We start from the raw sequence: 23,743 nt of genomic DNA on the forward strand, positions 1-23,743 counted from the left end.
GAGGCCCTCCCCCAGCCTCGCCACTGTACCTCAACCTCAGAGAACATTTTATATTTCTAAAATGTTCTAGGAGTCCTGTGGTGACAGCATTTAGGAGCAGGCAGAAACAATTGTGGGAATCAACACAATTTCCTACTCCCCTCTGCTACCACAGTACTACTAACAACAGCACAGGAGTGAATTTATCTCCAAATAAAATATTAGAATAAATGGGAGACAGTTTGCCTTCTCTTTCTCTGCCCCAGACACTTCTGCCACTATTCCTTTTCCTCTCAGAAAACTAGAGCTAGTTTTTAGCTCATTTACATGTCTCAGCCACTGAGAAGTCTGAGCTAGCAAGTGAAGGCTGAAGTGGTTATTTACTTTGTGTTAGTGAACTAACAATTTAAATTTCAGTTATCTTCTGAGTCAGGTTACAAAATAGTTGGTGGGGGAGAATCTTCTGTTCTGTTCTCCATCTTTCTTGTCATGCTTAATGTTTAGTTCTGAACGTTTATATTTAGGTTTCCAAAACACAAATGAAAACCTAAAGGATCAACATAAATAAAACTTTATTTTTAATAATAAAATTAATGTTTCTAGTAAGGAAAAGATATTGTGTCATTCCTTTAGTGGTACAAACAATCTTTTACCCAAAATAATACATTGGATTTTATTGTGTCATTTGTCTGAATACAGACTCAGTGGAATATCTAAATGATACCCTGCTCTGAACTCCAAGTTGAAAGTAAGTTTTTATTATACTTGAGGGAAACAATGGGTTCAGCTGCTTATTGCAAGGAGCAATTGCCAAGGGAGAGTTAAACTCAATTACTGTAACCATACTGAATAAAAAATACTGCCAAGAACAAAAATACGCCTGGGTAAAGACAGCCACTGAATAAAAAAAAATCGACATAAAGCGTATCAAATATTTATTTATCTGGGCAACAAAGGACTATGATACATTGACAGGCATGGAAACTACTGCCAGCACAACTCAATACAATACAACCAGAACTGCTTCCAAAATGGCCAGTGAAAATACAGAGTACCAGGTGGTCCCAAATGTTTGAAGTTCTTTGAACAAAAAGAGAAAGAGAGGAAAAATCCCTAACCCTTGGTTTAAAGATAATTCTCATTTATTGCTCAAATAATGCTTTTAAGGGAGGAGAATGGAATACAATTAACTTTTTTTCCCTCCTCACAATACATTAAAAGGTTATGAAACCACTCAAGTTTAAAAATCTTTCTAGGGTCCAATACCAAATTTTCTTTCAGTTCAATAAAAAGCTAAATGTAATTCTAATTGTATGTAAAATTTTACTTTGTTTTTTATTTGTTCAGCTGTTTCATTGTCATCTTTAACATGCTAAATTCATGAATCCCAGAGGAAAAAAAGAATCCCCCCCGAACCTTGAATTTCTAAATAAGAACCATGAACCACATGAAGAACTAATGGGGAAGATTCAAAACCCACTAAACAAGAGGTAAACAAGATCACCAGATAAATTAAAAAAAAAAAAAGGCTTAAAACAGATGCACCATATTTACACTTCCCATTAAATTACACATAAATAAATATATACATAGACATGAACACTGATTCCCTTATATAACTGAATCGTGTTGCCAGAGAAAGTTCAAGTTGGTTGCTTTACCTTGAAGAGGAAAAACTTCTACAACTGAGACATGACATGGAACTTCGTATTTGTGTTCAAGTTTATTCACAATACTGATAAAAGTGTCATTATCCTTTTGCCTTTTTTTAAGTATGGCTACAATCTGAACTGAAGTATGTAAGGGAAGGTGGTGATTCAGTCCCATGAAGCTCATATAATTTTTTTAAATTTTACTTTCTTTTTTTAGAAAAAAGTTTTAATTTTTTTTGTTGCTGTTGTTGATTTGTAGGGGGATTTTTATTTTAAAAAAAGGTTCACAAATCCAGACAGAACTTTTCTTTGCTGGCTTCATGGCCAGCCTGTTCTGTTCTCTTAGGCTCCACAGGAGGGCAAAGGGGAGTTGGTTCTGATGGGGGAAGTTGAGGCAGGGGCCTGAGTCAGCAGGGGCTGCCCCACTAACAGTGGAGAGCCGTCCCCAGACTCCCAGACTGGAGGACTGAAGGCGGCAGCAGCGGCAGCAGCAGCAGCAGCAGCAGCAGAGGGGGGTTGCTGATCCCGGAGCTGTCACCTGCCGGTGGTGGTTGGTGGGGGAAGACTGAGTGGGCGAGCTCTTGGGGAAGAAAGGGGGCTGGTGAGGCAAGGGAGGGGGCAGGGCAGGAGGAGAGCCTCACTTTCTGTGTTTCTCCTCTTTGTCACTGCTTTTGGCGCTGTTGTCCGTGTGGCTGTTGGGGTTGTTGCTGAGGTACATTTTGTCCATGGCCTTGAGGGCCTCGGTGAGATAGTTCTGCAGGGCCGTGACTGCTGCGCACACAGCTGGGCTGCCGAAGCCGTGGGAGATGAGGTTGAAGTGGGTCAAGCAGCTCTGGATGCCAGGCTCCAGGATGGGATTGGGCCGGGAGTTCCCCAGGGGAGATCTGTCCTGAGCCAGCAGGTCGGTGAACTCTTTGCATATCTGTCTGCAGCACAAGTGAAGCAGAGAGAAAGAGGGAGACATGAGACTCTCCTGAAGCAGCACCACCAGCAGCAAAGAGAACCTCTCTCCCTGCGGTTACTTCCTCCAGGATTCAGCAAACACTGACCACATCCACCCGAGGACCCAGCCCCAGAGACAGCCTTGCGGTGGCCACATGCTGGAAAATCCAGCAGTGTCAACTGAACACCTCTCCTTCCTTCGACATTTCCAACAATTCCTGTTTCTCTCCCCACTTCCTCCTCTCAGTTACACCAAACTTCCAACCCCCTCCTTTATCAGCTCACACCAATCACAGACACAAGAAAACATTTCACACATGTGAAGAGCAGAGCAACAAAGGAGAGTAAGAGGGACAAGAAGTCAAACACAAGCCCCTTTTCAATAGCCAACAGCAAGCAGCCAGAAGCTGCCCAGCCCTTCTTGTCTAATCTCCCAGAGAAAGCCCAGCATCAGTTGGTGGGATGAAGTCTCACTCTACTCACCTTTGAGTAGGTTGCACATGAACCGAATAGCAAAACTTTTGGGGGGATTATATTGCCTTTTTAAAAAAAGGTGTGAAAAACCTGTTACGTGGCCATAATTCAGAATGGTTTTGGGAAAAAGACATATCAATTTCCCATTCCATTTCTTTTCCTGCACATTAAAATAAAATAAAATGAAACTCTCTAGGGAAATTGTGAATATGGGTGTGCTTACAAAGTTAACGGAAGAGAAAAAGTTGAAATACAGTCAAATGAGGCCTGTACGCTGGAAGCTCCGTCTCTGATTCTGGGAAATAAGGACAAGCTGGGGCCTTGAGGATGGGGGTGGTGAATAGAGAGAAGGGAGAATGGGGAACACTGGCAGATTACCTTCCCAAAAGCCAGTCATGTCCCCAAGTGAGAAACTGTCTTGCCTGAGGCTTCAGCCTCTGCCCTCTGGTTCCATGCCCTCCCGTGACATCAACTTTGATAATGAAGGGCTTCCAAACAAGCCTTTTAATTTTCAGAAAACATACCAGGACAGTCATTTTCTTTTCACACACCACCTGGAGACTATTCAGCCCAGGCACCCATGGGAATATAACTTGGGGCCATTTTGAAACCTATCTGACATCTCACCTGTGGGCTGAAACTCGTGGGGAATGTGTGTGGCTATGTGTTTGTGTGTGGCACTTTCCAGGAGGGAGGAGAAAGGAAGGCAAGAAATGGGATAAGGGATTAGGGTTGAACTAGGACAGCTTCTGGCTTGCATATTTTGTAGGCCACTACTTAATCCTTGCCCTGGGAGAACATTGATAGAAGACAAAAACTGACCTGGCAAGACAAAGACTGATAAAGACAAGCCTGCTACCCCTTTAAGGACTTGATTCTGGTGTTTCTAAAACAACACAGTCACAAATCCACACTCAGCTTCTATCAAACACCTACTATCCTCTACCCCCACACACATTTATTATTATTATTTTTTAATGGGAAGGTGAGGCAGGAGAGAGGAAAAAGATGGAAATACATGAGCATTCCTACGTGTAACTCCCCTTTAAGATAGATTATGGTTTATCAGATTGTGTTGCAATTTTAGTATTTACAAGGACAAACTGATTAACACAAAAGGAAAAGAAAAGTGAGAGCAAAAAACTGTTTTTTATTTTTGTTTCTCTTCACAATTAGACACAGAGACCCCGAAGAGGTAAACGCCTTACTTTGTAGCCAGAAGCATGTTTTTTCTTGTCACTTGCTCATTGGGATCGGAATGTTGTCGGTTGAGAAATTCAGCTACTGCTTTGGCAGGAAATTCGGTTTCACACACGTACCCAAAGTCCCTGGCTAGATGGACGGCTTCTCCTGGCAAGAGGCGAGAGGAGGGAGGCGAGTGCAAGAGAATGTAGAGTTGGGATCAAAACTTCCTCCCAATTCCCTTATTTTCTTAAACCAGATGTGAAGGAAACACAAAAATAGTTGTTTTCTCATTTCAGGCATTTTATTTCCTTCTCTGTAGGATCTGGTGGATGTAGTTATCAGAAAAAATAGCCACTTATCCTAGAAGGCCAAGATGATTTGAAAATGTAAATCCCATCCACTACCTTCCAGTCTCATCCCCCACCCTGATAACATTTTCCCAACTTCTCTCTTTAGAATATTCCTTGTATTCCAACCTCACACCTATCAACACATTTATAAATGGTATTCATAATTACTCTTTGAGCTTTTCTGCAAGGTAACAACTTAGGGTTTACATTTTAACTTGATCGCATATAATTATCTGTTCATCCAAACCGATTAACCAAGAGGATTTGAGGGTCACTCCACTGAGTCTGTCTGTGTTGTTGATTTTCAAATCTTTGGTTTTAATTTCCTGAACCAGTTGGTTTTTACTGCAGGGCTTCCTGCCATTAGCTCCAGCTCCGGAAGAACGCATGCGCCAATTAGAGCATCAAAGCCCTCTCCGCAGAGCTTGTTTCCATAAAATGGAGCGGATCACAAACAATAACAGTTCTCCAGAAACTGCCTCCCTGCTACAGGACTCAACCCCCAAACCCATACACTCTCACACTACACCTGAAGTCACTACTACCATTTTTGGGGGGATAGTTCTTTTGGAGTGTGGATAGAGGGTTCTCTATGTACTGGTATTACTTTTAATAAATATAATGCTACTGTAGATGGTTTCTGGCACTGAACAATTGCTTATTATTTAACACTTATATTACTGTCATCTTTGACACCATTAACAAATGGTTCATAGGATTCCTCCTCAAATTTATGGTTTTACACATTTTTAGTTATTTACAAAGCCAAAAGTTGAATTTAACTGTATTTTATCTCCTCAAATACAAAAATAAGATAAAATGCCTTCTTTAAATATAAATGGCAGTTTTGAGATCTGCCTGATAATCGACATGCCTTTTTTCCTATAGCCATAAGGCATTTCCAAGAGAACACAAAGGGAGATGCAAGAGAGCTATACATTTATTTAAACACACTCAAACTTAAGCCAGTTTCATATCAGAAAAACTTAACAGACATCTAGAGGAAGCAGGAATGTGAGAAGTTCTGGTGACAGTTCATCTAGAGCAGGGAGTGAGGATGGGGTCGACTTTTGCTCTGAGGGGTTTGCAAGCACGTATGTGTGCTGTGTGTGTGCATGCATGCATGTGTTTAAAACTGCCAGGAGAAACTCTTTGCAATGCTTACATTTCTCTTTTCTTTTCCCATCCAACCAATTCAAGGTCTAAAATCACTCACTTTTCTTCCCTTCCAGTAAAGAAGCACAATTAAAGGACAGATACGGAAGCATATGTTTGGAAAACAAAAAACTCAAAGGGCATATAACCCTGAGCTTTCAGGACGGTCTTAAATCAGGATGCAGGTCAAAGATTCCCAAATTAATTCAGGAAGTAATGGTCACGCATTTCTCAAATGCAGATGTCAGAATACCTTAAGTGATTTACTGCTGAGCTCTATAAAGGAGACAGGAACTTGGAGAATATGCAGTTCCTACATTTTCACATTGTTTAGGTCAGAATTGGGCTGGGGAGGCATAATTTTGTGGCAGAGGGGAAGAGGAAAGGAGGATAGGAATAAATGCAAGTATTTTCTTGACATGCAAGAATTCCACTCACTTCCTGCTTTATTCTCTGGAAAAAAATGAAACTGCCCAATTGACACAAAGTACAGCCAAACATCTGGTCACTAAGTATTATTAATCCATTTTCCCAGAAGAAAGTTCCCTTCTTGTTAGCAAGTAGACTCGCTTACCCTCCACTAGTGACGTGAGCAGGGTGACATTGGCAGCTTTACGTCTCCCTGCTGGCAGATTTAATCCTATTTTGTCCAGTTTTTCTCTTAAAGATCTTCCTCCATTTTTAGACTTCGCCCTGTATCACAAATATAGGCGAGAAAGGGATTTAGAGAACATTGGGTTGCTCTGCATCACATTATAGTCATTTTGACAAGTTCCTAAAATGTTCTAATTTAAAAATTAGGAATCATAGCCCAGAGACATTCAAGAGAGGGAAACCTAGGGAGGATTGGTACAGAAAGATCATAGGAGATAAATGCTTATTATACTGTAAAGCACCCCTGTAGTTCAGTTATTATTGCAACTATTGTGGCAGAATGGAAGGTTTTGATTCCCAACTCTCTAAAGAACCACAAACAAAAACAGCTCTCACCTCTAGGGTTTGAGGTATTTTTTAGTTCAACTGATTACTATATATTTTCCCTGTTGTTACACATAAATCCCAATGGGGTCTTTAAATTGTCTTTGTAATATCTGCTGTTAGATTGTTCAGAGTAACCAAAGTTATCATCACTCTCACGTTTCTTGCTCTGGCTTTAGCCCCAGTGGGGAATTCATTTCACCAACTGTTTACATGCCATGTCATCAGCCTAACTAGAAATGTCAAAAGCTGATATCAGCCTTTAAAAATTTCACTGATTTCAGAGACAATGGAGGCAGTTCTAAATAGATGTCTAAATAGACTCCCATAATCAGAAAGTGGTTAAGATAAATTGTTTAAATAAAACAGCAAATTAATTAATTTCAGATTTTATTCCCTACTCAAGTGCTCTTTAATTGTGTGGATTAGATTATACTCCCCTAGGTAAACAGTCTCCAATATTGGGGATGGGGGAAGGGGAAGAAAGGCAGAGGGTGGATTCAGATCTGTGACAGTGAAAGATTACAAAAGGACAGCAAAGTGACTGTGAAGGAAAAAGATTAAAATAGCTGATGTTAAAACCTTCCAAAAAATGTTTTTATAGGCTTTGTATGGTATATACCCATTAAAGCAGAACTAAAAGTCTTATAGATAGGTAAATAAGTACATATCAAAAAGATAAAGTTTTTTAATTGTTTTTTAAAGGAAGAAAGAAAATAATATCTGGGAAAGTTCAACACAAGACCCACCACTCACAACACTGGCTGGAACCCTGGAAGGAAGCAGCCCACAGGAGGGAAAAACCGGCCCTGAGGGACAGATGCCTCACCTCGCTGACCCTTATAAAATCTTATCTACGAAATGAATCATTCTGACCTCGTGGAGGTGAGGTGAGAATCCCTGGCCACGTACGAAACTCGCATTCGTCGGTAGACTACGCGAAGTGCACTTAAACGTGCCTTGCATGTCGTCTGGCACACATCTGGACGGCCTTACATCACAACCACTTAGTGAGTGCCTTGGGCACGGGGAGTCACCGCCTGGCCGAGATAACGACCAGCGGGCAAGGCGTGCAGACTGAAGAAAAAGCCACTGAGTTCTACTTAAAACCCTATTCAAGAAACGACGGGTTACCGTCAGAGATCCTACACGGAGGAAAGGAAAAGTGAAGAGCTCGAGACGAAGTTTTCTAGCTCCCGCAAGGTGTGCGCAAGGAGGTAAAAGGAAGCTGCACGGCGCCCCGCTGCTGCAGCTGCGGGGACTGAGAGCAGGGCGACACAAGCTGCGCGTGCGCGCAGGGATGGGAGGGAGGGGCCGGGTGGTTCAGTGAGTACGCGGCACAACCCCACCCCCGCGCGCGGGAAGCCGGCCGAGGGCGCAGGCGCACGCTGCCTCGCCCCACCTCCTGCTCCCATCCATCCAGTTCCACGCCCTCCCTCCGCCCCTTTCTTTTCCCGCGAAAGGAGGACTGTGGCGCGAAGCCCGTGTGCGTCGCTGCTCCAGCGCAGGCGCAGTGTTTCCCCCAGCCGCGGGGCGGGGAGGGTAGGGCCGCGCAGGGCCTCACCTCCGCAGCACTCCGCCCAGCAGCGAAGCGTTGAGACACTCCGGCGGTGAGAGGCGCCGCTGTACTTCCGCCACCGTGACCTTGTACTTCGAGGTGGAGCTGAGGAGCGAGAGGCGACCCGGAACTGAACAGAAGACTTCGTTGGGGTTCACGACGCCACCGAAGAGGTTGTCCTTATTAATGGGTATGGCGGAGACGGCATTGCTGTTGGACTTGGACAGGGACACGGGGCCTGCGGAGACAGACCGGGAGGCCGCGTGTGGGCGTCGAGTATCCCTCAAGTCCTGCTGGACACGACTCTCTTCCCTCGCCAGGGCAGGCTCCCAGGCGTGCGCTGCAACCCCCACTTCTGCAGCCCTGAGAATTCCATGGCTCTCTCCCCGTCTCCTACCCTATTCCGCCCTGGGGATCAAGACTGCTCCTTGGCGCGCCTCACCCCTCGGCCTGGAGTTGTGCCCGCCCAGCCCCTGCAGCCAGGCCTGTGTCTGCCTGGATCCTTTCCTTTTAGCCTCAGGGGTGCTGTCCAGAGATGGTGGTGAAATTGTGACCCTCTGAACTCTCAGCATCCGAGCAGAGCGGGCCCCAGATAAGGTGCCTGAGCACGGGTTTAGGGTGCAGGGGAGGGGGTTACGTTTGCAAACCAAGAGCAAGCTATGTCTACTTTGGACTTTTGTGGAGTGAGGGGTTTAATGTTGGGAAGAAATTGCTTTATACACCTATAATTAAAATCAGCCCAGATTTAGATGGCAAGTCAGGCTGTAAATGAGCATTTTCAGTTAAGGCATCAACTGAGAAGTGGTGACTTCTGTTGTCACACACCACACATGCCCCCTTCCTTTTGACAAATAGACCCTTTGCCATGTTTAGTTTTGAGAAAGACTCGAGTTTTGGAGAATCATTCCAAGCTCCGTCTTGTCCTGGGAGAAAGAAGGATAAACAGGCCTATCATAGATTACTAGTAATATGTCTTTTTGTTGAGCAAATAGTTAATAGTCCTCAGCTTAAGCGTCTTCATTGGGAAGGGGGGAGGATATATTAGTCAGAAAAAATTCAAGTCCAGCAGAAAGCGTACTAATGTTACATTTCTCAACACCAGTATAATTCGGATGCATTCACAGCCATTTAAGTACAGTATGCATTTGTACTTTTTAATTCCACGTTGAGACATATATTAAGCATACATTCTTGTCACCATACTCCTCCATCTTTAATGGGGATATTCTAGATGTATGGGGAGGTGGGGGATCTAGGTTTTGGATAGATCACTTGTGACATTAATAGCTCTGGGGAGGCTAATAGAGACAATAGGAGCTAAACGAACTCTTGAGAGATTACTAATAAAAGAGCCAATTATCATGTCGACTTGGAAAGAGCATCTCTTAAGATTTATCCCTTGCACATCTAATTTGATGTGACAAAGACTTCACAGATGTAAAAATGAAACTTTAAACTAGCTAACAATACACTGATTGGGGTTAGAAATGAGAACAGTTTTATATAGCATCGTCCTCTGGTGGTGCCTAGAGTCCTGAAATGTAACATTGCCACCATAACAACAAAAAAGCTTCTGGGAATATCATTTAATCCAGTAAACTTTATTTCTACTCACTAAATACAAGTTACAAATCCATTAACATCATTGGACACTTTAAACAACTTTTGCTGTGAACAATTAAGCTAACATTCTTGGCATCTTCAAGATGTTAATTTTAACCAAAAGCCAACATTTTGTTAACCTAATTCACAAACTTTAAAAACCCTTAAAGAGCTAATGAGAAATTAAACTGAAAAACATGGAAGGTTCCCCCCCTCTGCTAAGGAGTGCTGCGTCTTTTTACCATCTGCCCTTATATTAATATTAAATTATTTGCACTCGTTTAGCATGTTGCACTTCTTCACACTCTTGACCACTCACACAATGGATTAACTACACTATGGAAACGTTTCAAAATTGAAATGCCACTTCCAAAACAGTTTAACTATTTACACTTGTGTGTTTGTCATGATAGCATTAAATTAAATGGTCAAATCATGAATCAGAACAAAGCTAGCCTGTTGCCATTGCTAGCCTCCTGAAAGCCGATCATTTAGGCATCGCTATTCTATGCCTATGTATTTGCTAATTCTGAGCCTTTAGGAAAACCGTATTTGAGAAAATACAGCTCTGCAAGTTCTTTTAAAGAGCATTGTGCCTGTACAGACATGCTTGGAATGCAAAAGGAAATGGCTTACCTTTCTTAATTACAGTTTGATCTGGGATGTTAATACCCGGGTCTTCTACATGCTGCAACAAAAGGATACACATGGATGTAAGTGTATAATCAAAACAAAAGGAAATGAATATTCCGTGCAAGCTGAGGGGAGGGGAAGGTGTAAAATCGAAATTCCCCCCTTATAGTGACATTTATATATAAACATCTCATCTTGGCTTATTGGAATTTGGGGCTTTGCAACTCAAGAGGTTTCACTGCACACCCAAGGCCAATTTCTCCTGCCCCCGCAGATAATTCACATTTGAAAGAGGTGAGGATGGGGGATAAAACTTTCTTTGGAGATTAAAATCAAGTTTTGGAGCACCTAATCTTTTTCATAATCAGTTCGACCTTTTAAAATGCACCTAGCATTACTTCGGCGCCTCAGCAGCTTCGGACTTTTAGTGATTCCAAAGCTTAGGTAGCAAAAGCTGAAAAACACAATAGAAACGACAGAGGTGGGAGTTACAGGGAAGTGTTGGACACGCTTTAGGTAGTGTGATAAATAGCAAAGGTGTACACCCACCTTACGGAAAAATGAACATAATTTGTTTTAAAAAATAAAGTGCTACTGTCTAACTTGGCTATCAGATAGGAATATGAATGATAAAATCAACAAAAAACCTTTTGAGGTTGTTTTCCTGTTGTCCAGCAGATTTGTTGGGGTGGAGATTTTTTTCTATTCTTTCTTTCTTTCTTTTTTTTTTTTTTCAGACGGATGGGTTTATGTGTGTGCCACAGTCAAAACGTGATTAGAAAGTAAAATGAAATCATGTTTTTTCTAATGCAGAAACTGACAGGCAATATAATGTCTGGCTGTGTTTACAAATTAGCACCAGGGCTGCTGAGATAGAAGATTTCGCAATCGTTACCAAACACAGGCATTACCATTTAAAAAACTATTACTTCCTTCTCTAGTCTTTGTCCAACAATAATACTGATTCAAACATTTTCCATTCTGTCTTGGATTTATGCTCCTGTTAATTGTGCCTGATCGCAATGATTCCGGGTGGATGGTACTAAGTTGCTTTATTACAGGTTTTATTATACTCAATGCTCTCATTTGTAACTTGCCTAAAGTGCTTCTGGATTTAAGTATAATTAAATTGAGAAATGTTCAGAAATGAGTACTGCTGCAGTTCTTGTGTTTTAACTATATGGGGAAATATGATCCCTTTATGCATGCACCCCAAACTCATAAAGTAAATGTAGTGTGGCATAATACTTTTATTTGTGTTATTTCTAGACCTTGTCCATACAGGAAAGACTGTTAAGTTTAAAGCCCCACTGAGATATTAATGATTAAATAATTTTCACCATCGATTTGATTTTCTTAAATATTTAGCAGTCATTCTTATTAAAGGTTAACTGTTGCAGCAATGGGAAAATTGAAAACAACCCTTTTCCTGACCCAAATTCCTTTGAAAGAATTTTTCTTTAAGGTGGGGGAGGGAGAGAGAGAGCAGCAATTGGGTTTCCTTGTTTTTATTTAATCTTTTGGTTAATTTCTCCCACTGACCAGTCTCACCGCAAAGAGTGACTATACAGGTGTTAAGAATTCACACCAGCCACTTTGGAATTTTTGCAAAGTAGAGCAGTTCTAATTCACAGTAATCCCAAAAGCTTGCAACGTTATCTTGCAATTCAAATATTTCCAAAGACCAGGCTAGGAAAAGGATTTGGAGAATCTTTGGGAAGAACTAAAATGATCACAGCTTCTAGGTTTCTTTTTTAATTGCTCTTTCCCCAACTATTGCTCTTATTTTCCTTCCCAAGAAATGTACTGTTTAGTATTAAGTTTCTAAAAACATGCTCGAACACCCCCCCCCCCACACACACACACTGCACACTGCTTACTAAACCCCACATTGAGTCAAGTTCCTACTTTCCTGCTTTCCACGTGAGGCTGCTAAATGTAACCAACAAATTTCAGTGATTAACTGAGCTAAATGAGAGATGTAATAAATTTTCTATTTTCCTATGTGACTTAAATAAAGTTTTAAATTCACCAAGCAAGCAGGTAAGTTTGTCTGACCATTTTCTTTGCAATCTAATGCAGTAATCATTAAACTGTCAACGGACATATTGCTGCAATATTTGATGCAGTAATTTGAATAGCATTTTAGCAAAAATCACATCCAGATACATTTCCTCTCCAAAGAAAAGCAGCATTAACAGAGCCTTTACAGCTTTAATAAAATTATTGGCTTGTTCTAATTCCATTTCAGGAAGGTTGTGAGGAAACCATAAATATGCAGAATTGAAGCAGAGATGGAGGTTTCAAATTAATTTCAGAAAGTATTTTCAAATTATCAATAGCTGGTTTACATTGTAAATAGTAAATGTGCTAATACCATGCTTATTAAGAGACCATTTTAAACCACATTTATTGATAACTGAATTCAAACTCAAGTAATGTTGCCCAATAGTCTCAAAACATTTAATGTAATATGGGGTGTAGCAGGTTCTTACAGGCATTGGGAACCTAGCTAATGATTTATGAGGTCAGCACTTAGCACCCCTAGGAAGAGAAGAAAGCTGCATTTTAATGTCCCTCTGCTCAGATTTGCTATTTATTCTTTAATCAGGATAGGGGATATACATAAATAAATCTGGTAAAAGTAATTTTTCAGTATGACTTTTACACTTTATTTTAAATTGTTAGGGCATTTAGTAAGCTCTTTCGGTTGAATTTAACATCTTTTTCCGGACAGGGAGAAATCCCCGTGCCAGACCCAGCGATGGAATTAGATCCTCTCCCAATCGAAACAGTTTACAGTCTTGGAGAGGGGAAGATATTGTGACATTCGTCTGATTTATTTGAGTTGGTGGAAATGGTAATGCAGGCATTGTTTGAAGCAGTTCCAGGAACCATTGTTCCAGGAGCAGAACTCTCAACTTATTTTTTAATTTTTAAAATTCGGTTCTATATGTGGATCCCTAAAGGGCCGCCCCCCCCACCCCCCGTGAAATTTTGAAAAAGTAAACACCACTGAGGAAGACCCGGGCCCACCGGCTGTGTGTCCCCGGCATCTCCTCTGGGAGTGGGTGAGTCGGCGCTGCGCTGCCTCTCGCACCATCCGCGCGGCCTCTTACCGGGACGTCCTCGATGGCGTGAGGTAAGGAGTGGATCGGGAGGTCTCCGAGTCCTGAGCCAAGCCCGTGCGGGCCGTGCAGGAGGTCCTCGTGCCGCCGGTAGTCCCTGCGAGGATCCAGGCCCGGCAGCTGGTGGGGCAGCCCCCGGTGCGTGTGCAGGAGCCCTGACTCCTGGCTCTGCCTCTGGCCGGGCCAGCCCGGGTGCTGCGGCTGCGGCTGGGCGTGCAGGGGGTTCAGGCTGTAGGGGTCGTTGACGTGGGAGTAAGGATCTTGCGACTGGGGGTAGATAGGCTGGTAGGGCGGGGGGAAGTAGGGGGGCTGGAAGTCGGCGTTGGGGGTGTGGGACAGCGGCGGGGCGCTCGTGTAGGGAGATTGACCTACAGTGCCCAGCTGGGGCAACCGTGCCGTCCCGTTGCTGGTGCCGTCGTGACGGTCCTAGAAAAGAGCAAGAGGAAGGGGAACGAACAAGGAATCAGGCGTCGAGTCAGAGCTGTCCACACTAAATCCACTCCGCAAGGCTGCGTGGGAAACCGCCCCTTCCCACCGGCAGGCCGCAGAAAGAAATGAGCTCCCAGTTGTTCGCTTCGGAACCCCCCCAAGTGAACCGGGCCCTTCCCAAAACGCAGGGAATTAGTGTGCAAATGCGGGGGCAAGGGAGAGTCTCCTTAGCCGGTTCTTTCAAAAGTGGTGGGGGGGCGGGGGGAGCTTAGAAAAGGACCTCCCAGGATAGAGCCCGTTAAGCTTCGGCGTGAAATCTCCCTTAAGCAAAATTAAAATTCCTACTAAATATTAAACAGAAGAAGCAGCGTTTTCTTTTTCCTCGGATTGAGCCTGCCTTCCGCTGCGTTATTGTTTACTCGGTTCCATTTATTAGGAAGGAAAAATCTTACACGTTCAAAGATTATTGGCATTTCACGACCATTTAAACAGAAACATTTCGTAGAACTATAACGAAAGCACAGGTTTAAACTGCCAGCTTAAAGAAGGTTTTACTGCAGTCGGGGGTGGGGGGGGTCTGTATTTCCTGCTTTCTCAGTTAGAAGCCCTTTTCGCCACAGGGTCGATTTACGGTATGGACGGGGAGAAGGGGACGTCAAGTCAAGGTTTAAAATGGAAAGAGTCCGCCTTATTGGGTTTAAAAGATAGAGGGGCACCGCGGGGCAGAGACCCCCGCCCCTTTCACCCCAGCCCCAAAGGGCAGAAGAAACGCCAGACTTTCTGTTCCTCTATTGAAATTCGCTTGCTAAACAAGCTAACAGAGTTGGTTCCAGGGAATTCGAACCTCCGGAGGTTCGGCCCCGTCCTCTAGGGTAGGGGACACACTGGGCTGCATTTTTTTTTCAGCAAACGGATATAGCATCAAATGTTGAGTACACCTCGGGAACAAGTGAAGACTCAAGAAAATAAGGATGAACGTGGCGAGACACACGCCTTGGGAAGTAGCGGCGAGGTAGGTTTGCGCGCTGAGAGATGTCTAGCAGGGACGAAGGCATTTGAGAATGGAAAAGTGGAAAGAGGGAAATGCAAATAGGGGTGCCCTGATGGAAACCTGGGCGTGCAACCCGAGGTCTCTCAGAACAGAATTCCTAAGGAAACAGGAATGGGGAGTGGGGATGGGACTCACCATAGCTGAAAAACTGTGAACTAACATCTGCGAAGAGTCTGGGGTAACGAGTCAGGGTGGAAAAACAAAAAACAAAAAAATGCAAGCCTGGAAAGACCGGCTGCCCCGCCGCCCGAGTACGCCCCACACAAAAGGCGCCGGGAGCCCCGAGCCACCCTGGACTCCAGTCACCGCGCCGACGCTCCCCCGAGCGCTGTAGCCCCGCTCTGGTCCATCCGAACTTGAACCACCGATTCGAGCGGCGCCTTCAGCTGGTCGAACCCACGGTCTCTATCCTGCCGTGATCGCTTTTGATTCAAAGTTCCTTAGAAAATGAAAAGCCCCCAAAAAGAAAAAGTGTGTGTGTCTGTGTGTGTGTGCGCGCCTGTGTTCCTTAATCCGTGTCTCCCCTCTTTTCTTAGCGGCGGCTTCGCTTGAGCTTCTAATAACCGCGCTGGGCAGCGTTCCTGGAGCCTCCTAATAGCAGATATTCATGACTATTAATATTACACGAATACTTAATAAGGGAAGAATGCCTGGAAATCGAGCGTGAAGCGGAGAGGCAACTCGCGCTGGAGCCGGCTCTCAATGCAGTCCATTGACGGGAGCCTCAGTGTAGCAAATCGGAGGTGGGGAGCGGGAGCGCCAGAGACAAAAAGCGGGCGAGAGAGGGAGCGGGCGAGCGCGCGGGGGGCCGCAGCGCAGCGTCTGGCGAATCACAGGGAAGGGCCAACATTTTAAAAGGTTGCAGGGCATGCAAAAGTGAAAGAGAAAGAGAGAGAGGGAGACAGAGGGAGAGAGTGCAGAGAGAGAGAATGTGTCTGCGTGCGTGTGTGAGAAAGAAAGTGTGGGCGAAGGAGAGGAGCCCGGAGTGGGAAGAGAGGAGGGAGGAAAAGGAGGGAGAGCCCAAGAAGAGGGAGGGAGGGAAGGAGGGAGGGAGGAGGGGAAGCGGGAGGGGGCTGGGTCCGAGCGCGCGGAGGGGGAGGCCACGGGGGAGGGGGAAGGGGGAGAGGTAGCGAGTGAGGACAATCGGACCTAAAAGGCTGGGGCAGACCTCGGGATACCGTGGGGGCCGCGAGCCCCCGGCAGGATCTACCGGGGACCGCGTCCGGGCCTTCATCCGGCTCTCGGCACAGGAGGTGCTTCCCTGCCCTCTCCGGCCACGAGCTCCTCCGCTCCGCAGCCGGGCCTGGGACTCGGGATTCGGCTGCCCGCTGCCTCGCTGCTCCTCCATCGTGCGGCGCCCCGCCCGGGACCGGCCCTCGTCTCGGCCACCGCGCTAGCTTCCCTCGGACACCCGGGGCTGCGCGTTCGGCCGCAGCTGCTGCCCCGCCCTCCACTCTCTAAGGCCTGGGCTCGGGGAGGGGAGCCGGGACGCTGCCCCGGGCGCGCAGAGACGCGAGGCGGCCCAGCCCGGGCGCCGCTGGCACGGACTCCGGGCTCAAACCCGTCCGACTGGCTGGGCCACTCCCGCCCACGCCCCCCGCCCCTTGACAAGGCTCGTTCTCTCCCGCTCCGAAAGGCTGCCGCCGCTGCCAGTCTGCCTGCCGGGTTGTCAGAACAAGCGGCACCTCGCCTCCAGCGTGTCCCTGCAGAGCCCCGACATAATGAGACTGCACGAAGCCGGCTCGGAAACCCGAAATCCCTGCTCCGGCGCTCGCCCACCTCAGTCAAAGTTGTTGAAACAACAACCTTCACTCTATTTTCTTCCCCATCTTATTTCTCATCTTTATTCTCTCTGTGTGTCTCTCTCTTCTTTTTGGCCTCATTCACACACACATTCACTCGCAACCTCACAGGGTCCCTCTCTGGGGGTGCAAGTTCACTGGCTCCCACCTAAGTCCGGTAGCCTCCCAGTGCAGCTCGGGGGTTGGGACTCCGCTCGCTGAGAGCTCGGCGCCCGCAGCTGGGTTTGTGCCTCCGCCAAAGTGAATGCCGGAGCCTTGGGCTCTCACCCTACAAGACCTAGGGGCTGAGTTTCAACCCAACTAGCTCGCAAAAGACACCCAAGTCCTGAAATAAAAACAAAGCAGTTGGTCTGACGTGGGGTGTCTGCGCCCCACACCGCGCACGACGTGAGCCCTCAGAGAAGCGCGGGTCCCCCGTGGGATGTCACCCCGTGCCTTGTGGGGGTGGGGAGAGCAAAAAGAGAGGGCCCGGGAGATGAGAAAGTTTTAAAATAATCTGCAGATAGTAGGGGAAAGGGGGACGGGTGACACAACGGTCTCATAAACCCTCGTTCCGATTTCAAGTGAAGACAAGACTTCTGCCGCTGCGCCCTCACAGACCTCCATGCCTGACATCCCCAACGCCAAAAGCCAAAAAGAAAAGAAAAATGGCAAAAGCCGTACTGCCACCTATTTATTTAGGTAATCTCTGGCAGTGGCCCCCCTCCCCCTTCCGTGACTCATCGACTCATTTCTGCAGGAGCTGTATGGGCGGTAGGAGCAGCGGCAGGCAGGCCGGGTCTCAGCGCCTCCCGCGGGCGAACCGGTGGTGCTGGGGCTTCCCCGGCTGCCGCTAGAAACCGAGCTCCCGGGACCCTGGGTTTTTTAATGAGCTCCAGTGCGGCGCGCTCTATCGGCTCCGCTAGCTCCCTGCACCGGAGGTCGAGTGCAGCCCCACCAGCACTCCCACGGTCACGCAGCCGAGTGTCGGGCGGCCGTAGGGGCAGATGAGTGGGGAGCCCAGAGCCAGCATGCTCCCTGCTGCATAGTCCCCCATACCCACCCTGGGGATGCGCTAACCAAGTAGTTCAGAAAGAGTGAAGCGGGTTAGAACTTCTTGAATAACACAGAATGTATCTGGAGCGGGCCCCGAAGCAGTCCGCCAGATGAGTGCGCACAAATTGAACCCGCTAAAAGGGAGATGCAACCCAGCTGAGAGCGTAGTGTAATGGGGCCTCTTTTCCAAACAGAAATCATCCATTTTTCAAAGGTCGAGGAAGGAATAAATAAGGAAACATTAAGGATTCGTGAGGAAGTTAAAGAAGGAAAAAGGGTTTTTCTCTGTCCTTTCTTTTCCTGGTGACTTTGTCCCCCAGAATCTCGCTGGAGAGACACGCGGAGTGCACAGGCGCGTGCCCAGGTGCCAGCAATTGCTTCAAAAACCCATGCTCGTATCTTGTGTCTACTGTGAGGCACAGACAATATTGGTCAGAAAAAGTGGGAAAGTGGGACACAGGCTTCGAAGGGGGGAAACGAAAAGGGGAGCGTCCACATCCTGCCTCTCCAGCTCTCCCCTGCGTTCTTCGGGCGAATCGGAGAGTCGGGCGCTGCGCGGGGGAAAGTTTGTCCCACCGGCATTTCTCAGCTGGCTGCCAGAAGAGGAGGTGCGGGAGGGTAGAGCTCGGAGCCTGAGGCCTCAAGGATAACTGAGCCAGCGTCGCGCTTACCTCGCAGTCCTCGTACTTGATATTATCCGTCAGTTTCCAAAGCATTTTCATGGATCGGCGTGAACGGATTTGCCCCCTCTCTGCCTCGGCACCCAAGTGCAGCTACTCTCTGGGTAAGCGAAAAGTGCCGGCTGCGACGGTGATCGAAGGAGGAGGAGGAGGAGGGAGAGGAGGAGGAGGGAGAGGAGGAGGAGGAGGAGGAGGAGGGCAGAAAGGAGGAGGAGGAGGAGGCGAGAAGGGAAAGAGCTTCTGTGTGCGCTCGGAGATCTCCCTCTAATGGTAGAAACTTTTCCCTTTTCCAGCTCTTTACCAACAGTCTAATCGCCTCATTAGCATATCAACAATAGTCCAATTGCTCGCCAGCTCCACAATCTGCCGTCGGCCTCTCCGGCCCAGGTATAAAGGCCACTCGCAGTCGCGAACTCGCTCCTAAAGCGCTCGACTGCCGGCGAGCTGAAGAAGTCTCCCTTGAGGCCCTCCGCAAGCCCAGACCTCCCCCCCACCCCACCCATTCCTCCCCGCTCCTCTTCCTCTCGGTCCCCTCCTGTAGGGAGGGGTCGGGCGCTAAGGCCGGTACGGCGCAGAAGCTGAGCGCCCGCGCCCTAGGCCAGGCCCTCAGCAACGTTCCCCATCCGTGCTGCCAAAAACGGCTCCGTCTTTTCGGGCTCCGTCCAATTTTATTAGAAATTATTAACCCTTTCGCAATTTCTATTTATTATAACCACCAAACCAAGACTGGCGAAGTCACTCCAGGATTTTTGCCCAACAAGAGATCGCCTCCGCTCTGGGCAGCCACCACCTCAGGCCTCAGAGCTTTGGGAGTTTTATTGGCTTTGCTCTTTACCCCCAGGTTGGAGATTTTGCTAAATGGCCCCAGTCGCTCGGCTGGGGGTTGCGATCCTTTAATTGCTGCGTGTAAAATAAAAATTGTACCCTGAAGAGGTTGCTTGACAGCTCGAGGAGCTAAATGATTTTCCTCACGTTTGTATGAAGCTAGAGCCGAGCGATAACTTAACGTGGCGTTTGGGATAAGGGTTTCCTAGGTGCAATGTGGACAAGGATACGGAACTCCTGTAGAGACTCCACAGTCGCTTCTGGAGTTGAGCCGAAATACTAACATGTGTGCACCCTGTCATGCATGCATCAAAATAAATCGCTGGGAACCAACTCTCCGCTGTGCTAATCTGCTCCAGTTTTCCCAAGATCCCCCTTTTTAATTAAAGCAGGGAGAGTTCCTTCCTGATTTGGTGATGTTACTAACGCGGGCACACTCGCAACTCAGTGCCGGGCCGAGGTGGAGCCCAGAGACAGGGCAGCTCTCTCCTCCTGCAGGTTTGCCAGTATAACATCTCCCACTCCCACAGGGGCCTGCTCGCTTTATATTTCTTCTTCTGTTTTAGCAAAAGTTTTAAGGAAGAAAGAGAAAACAAAGACGTGATATTCAAAATACAGAGTAGTTAATTTCTCTGGCTGAGCTTCCCCATTTGTCCTCCACAAAAAAAGTTTCTTTCTCCCATTTGAATACCAAAAACTGCCCAACAACCATAGGTCTTGCCTCACAGTGCTCTACTAAAGACTTCTGATTCCCTCTGGGACTGTTTCTTGAAAATCTCCAAGCCTTCCAGATTTCCATAGTGTCCTTGAAGTGGGGCACAGGTTGTTGAAAATCGAATTGTTCCCTAACAGGTGGAAAGAAGGCAAGAGAGAGGATTTCCCCCCACCAGCCTGTGGTAGGGCAATTCTGTCTGCAGAGGACAGCAGCAAATTTCCCTAGCCTGGCAGAGTAGGCCAAGAGGCCCCACACAAAAAGTGAGAAAGACTGGAGTTAGAAGGAGGATTTAGAGCTGGAGGATTCCACTCCCCCACCACATACACACACCCTGGGCGCTCCTTTTCACTGCCCCTCCCCACCCCCGCAAGAAAACTACCAGAGTCCTTGGGCTGATCGCAGCTCCAGGCTCCCTGCCGCACTCCACCCAGGAAATGGGTCACCTCTCATGCTAGCACTACGCACTCTGTGGGCTGCCCGGGAGCCCACCGCCCAGACCACCTGCTTGAAGTAGGGAGATGGGAAGACTGACACTTTTCCAGAGGCAGCCGCGGACGGAGAGCATGATCAGTAGGCCAAACCCCAGGCCTGGGAGCAAGAATTTTCCACACTCAAAGGGCGCCATAGCGTGCTTAAGGGAACTCTTTAAGTTTCGCTTTCTTTCTTTCAGTTTGCGGACTGGGGTAGGCATTGGCTCTTCATCTTCTCCACTCCCCCTCTCCTTTGCTGCCCTGTACCCCGCAGATCCCCAGCTCCACATCCACCAGGGCTGCTAAACTGTTGTTGTACTCCTGCCGTGGGCGCCTTTGAGGTGCAGATTGGGGCCTACGGACTCAGCGCCGCCGCCGGTGTTTTGGGCACTGAAAAAAAGCCCAGGCAAGCACCCGGGTCGACCCTGGAGCCAGCCGAGCCGCGTTAGTGTGAGCGTCATTACCACGACAAGTCTCTCATTGCATGTCAATGCTTGGGCCTCGCCAGAACCCCAGGACAGCAGCGCCAGGCCTGCTGTGAGGGTTAGAAGGGGGTCCTGGCCCAATTTGGGGGCGTGGAGAGCGCGTTGGGGTGAGAGCAAGTATCTGTGTGAAGACAGAGATACCGAGAGAAACAAAGAGGCAGTGAGAGGCCAGAAAGACTCTATTTTCTCCAGTTGTCACCACACAGTAGGACCCAGGATTGGGACAAGCCAACCCCAGAGCATCCCACCCCTCCTGGCTCCAAATCCTCAGAGTCCTATTTGAGACCCAAGATTTCCACCACTTTGCCAAATCATGATCCCACAGGAGCCAGGCTCAGGGTTCACTCCTTTCCCCTTTCGGCTGTAACCTCACTGCTTCAGAACCGTAGTTGGGCTCACTGGAGGACCAGCCTGCGCTCCCAGCACCTTCTTACCACCGAGGAATTCTGCAACAAAGTTCTTTCAGCTCGAGGAGGAAACTGAAAAACCTCTGATCTTCACTCTCCAAGGAAGAGAATGAAGAAAGGCTCTGATGCCCACCAGGGCCAGGGAGAGAAAGACGTGCATTCCCCTGTGGATTTGTGTTTGGTATCAGGTTTGCACCCCTCAACCACAAAGTTAATGTAACTTTGGGGATGAAATTTTATTTAGTGAGTTTTACTGGGGGGCGGTATAAAAGAACTCACAGTTGATTTTAAATATATAACTACAAGGAAAGAAATGGGTGTTGCAAGATGACTTCCTTTCCTCAACTCCAGGGAATGTTGTTCAGAAGATGGGACTTCTCTGAACTTTACTTTTAATGGCTCAAATGTGGAAAAAGTGAAAGAACTCGCCCTAGAAGGAGCAAGGCCTCGACTTTTCTTTGGGAAGATCGGGCGTTTGGTTCCAATCGCCCCGCAGACTTTTAGGTACGTGGAACCTCGCCCTAACCAGGCCTTGCTTTGCTGGGGCAGAAAAAAGGGCCCTGAGGTTCCCATTATGAAACCGGCGACAGGAGAGAGGCTGCTACCCTCACCAATCTGGCCAGAGCCGCCCAGGTTCCCATCGGGAAAATGTCTGTTAGAAGGGCAGCGCTGGACTAACGCTCTGGTTGTCGGGGTCGGGATCCACGGCTCAGGGCGGGCAGAATACGGAGCTTAGTTGGCCTTGCGGGGCCCGCTGCCTAGCAGGGCCAAGTTTGGCAGGCGTTGATTTCGGGAAATTTTAGACCTGCTGCTTCACTTCCCCCACCCCTGTCCAGTCACCATTATCAATAGCCCAAGCGGCAAACACTGGCTTCAAAACAGCGGACTGAGAAGCTAAACTTTGCAAACTCAAGTTTAAGTATCTCCCAAAACGACCATGCTCGCCGCACGACCCTTCCATCTGAACTCCCTCACATTCTCCACACCCCCTTCATCCCCCAAACTTGGAGACACAAAGAGAGACAGGTGCACCAGAACCCCACCTCACGCGCAGCACTAGGGTCTGGGGGAAGATCCGAGGCGCATCCAGCAGGGAACTCTCCTGAAGGCGCACCGCAGCCCCCACCCTGCGCCCACCTACTTCCTGAATTAATCATCCACCCCTGTTTCTACTTGGGGTGGGAGTGGGGGGACTGCTGTTGCTCAAACCATGAGTGACCCCCGCCCCGGGGCCACCTGTGGAGCGTGCGCCGGACTTTCCCCAGCGCCCAGCCCTCGAGCAGCGCGTGTTGCCCCCAGCGCCCGGCCGCCGCCCGCTCGCGTTTTTCGCGTTCTCTTTCCTTCCTGGGAACTCTCCTGGACGCCGGCAGGCGCGCTTCACCTAGGACTCTCCAGCCCTGGGCCAAGGCTCTTCCTCTCCGCCTCCCTCTCCCGGCCCCCTCCCCCGTTCCACCCCCGCCCACCTTGGCCACAGCCCTGACAAACCCCCGTACCTGCCAGTCCCCCATTTTGGCAAGTATGGACATCACGGCTCGGCGCTCCTGGCGATGGGTCCCCGCCGGGCATGGGCTGTGGGGCTCCACTGGGCCCGCTCCCTGGAATCGCTTAAGCAAATCCTTTTTTTTTTTTTTTTTTTTACCTGCTCACCAACATCTCACCTGGTCATAAAGAGCTGGGTTGCTACCTGCCGACGCATGCGCGCTAGCCTAGGAATTCACTCTGCCAGCCCCAGTCGCTGCGCCTTGCGGAGCTGACCTGGGAAATGATGGATTTATAGCCGCGGCAATCTCGCCATCAGCTCCCGCTTTCCGCAACAGCCCCAGCCCGCTTTCCTGGTCAGTCCCAGACCTAGGAACTGGGGCAGATTTCCTGCTGGCGTGTGCGGGGCGCCCTGCGAGTGTGAGAGGCTGTTTTCGCATTCAAGCAATGAGGGCATCTACACTCTCCTCGCCCTCGAAACTTTGGATCTGGGAGAGTTTCCACCCCGAGATGGGATGGGGGGAGTGTAAAGCCCGAAGACTGGGCCGGTCTGGATTGGTCCTGTGCACCTGAATGCCGTCCGGCCCTCCCCACCCGCCCGCACGAGGTTCAAGACAGTCCCAGGCCTCGCGGATCCGAGTCTGCAACCCCTAAGGCTGTTTCTGCGTCCGATCCCAGATCAAAGAGTTTTTCAGTAGGTGAAGAGGTTCACGATTCTCTTTCATTTCT

At 48.1% G+C, this 23,743-nt stretch overlaps 1 protein-coding gene across 5 annotated transcripts; it reads right to left on the minus strand.

Moving 5' to 3' along the window:
* Positions 1-899: 899 nt before the first annotated feature.
* On the minus strand, positions 900-23,350 carry TFAP2A (transcription factor AP-2 alpha). Of its 5 annotated transcripts, XM_045189101.2 has the most exons (8): positions 16,295-16,581; positions 14,009-14,062; positions 13,628-13,865; positions 10,512-10,563; positions 8,280-8,511; positions 6,312-6,430; positions 4,256-4,397; positions 900-2,557 (listed from the first exon to the last, which is right to left on the minus strand). In XM_045189101.2, the coding sequence occupies exons 1-8, from the start codon at positions 16,462-16,464 to the stop codon at positions 2,269-2,271; spliced, it is 1,296 nt and encodes a 431-aa protein (XP_045045036.1). In that variant the 5' UTR covers positions 16,465-16,581; the 3' UTR covers positions 900-2,268. The 5 variants fall into 5 exon arrangements, with proteins under 5 accessions (XP_045045036.1, XP_024408071.1, XP_024408070.1 ...); XM_024552303.4 differs by lacking the exon at positions 16,295-16,581 and adding an exon at positions 23,029-23,350 and having other exon boundaries at positions 13,628-14,062; XM_024552302.4 differs by lacking the exon at positions 16,295-16,581 and adding an exon at positions 18,625-19,074 and having other exon boundaries at positions 13,628-14,062.
* Positions 23,351-23,743: the final 393 nt, after the last annotated feature.

Source organism: Desmodus rotundus, chromosome 3 (genome assembly GCF_022682495.2).
Source record: "Desmodus rotundus isolate HL8 chromosome 3, HLdesRot8A.1, whole genome shotgun sequence".
Lineage (NCBI taxonomy): Eukaryota > Metazoa > Chordata > Mammalia > Chiroptera > Phyllostomidae > Desmodus > Desmodus rotundus.

Coding starts and splice junctions, on each gene's coding strand:
- TFAP2A (XM_024552301.3), bottom strand. CDS start 16,464: ATGGAGGAGCAGCGAGGCAGCGGGCAGCCGAATCCCGAGTCCCAGGCC. Junction 8,512..10,511: donor TCAAACTGTAATTAAGAAAG/GTAAGCCATTTC, acceptor CTGTCTCCGCAG/GCCCCGTGTCCCTGTCCAAG. Junction 6,431..8,279: donor CTGGGCGGAGTGCTGCGGAG/GTGAGGCCCTGC, acceptor TTTGTGATACAG/GGCGAAGTCTAAAAATGGAG.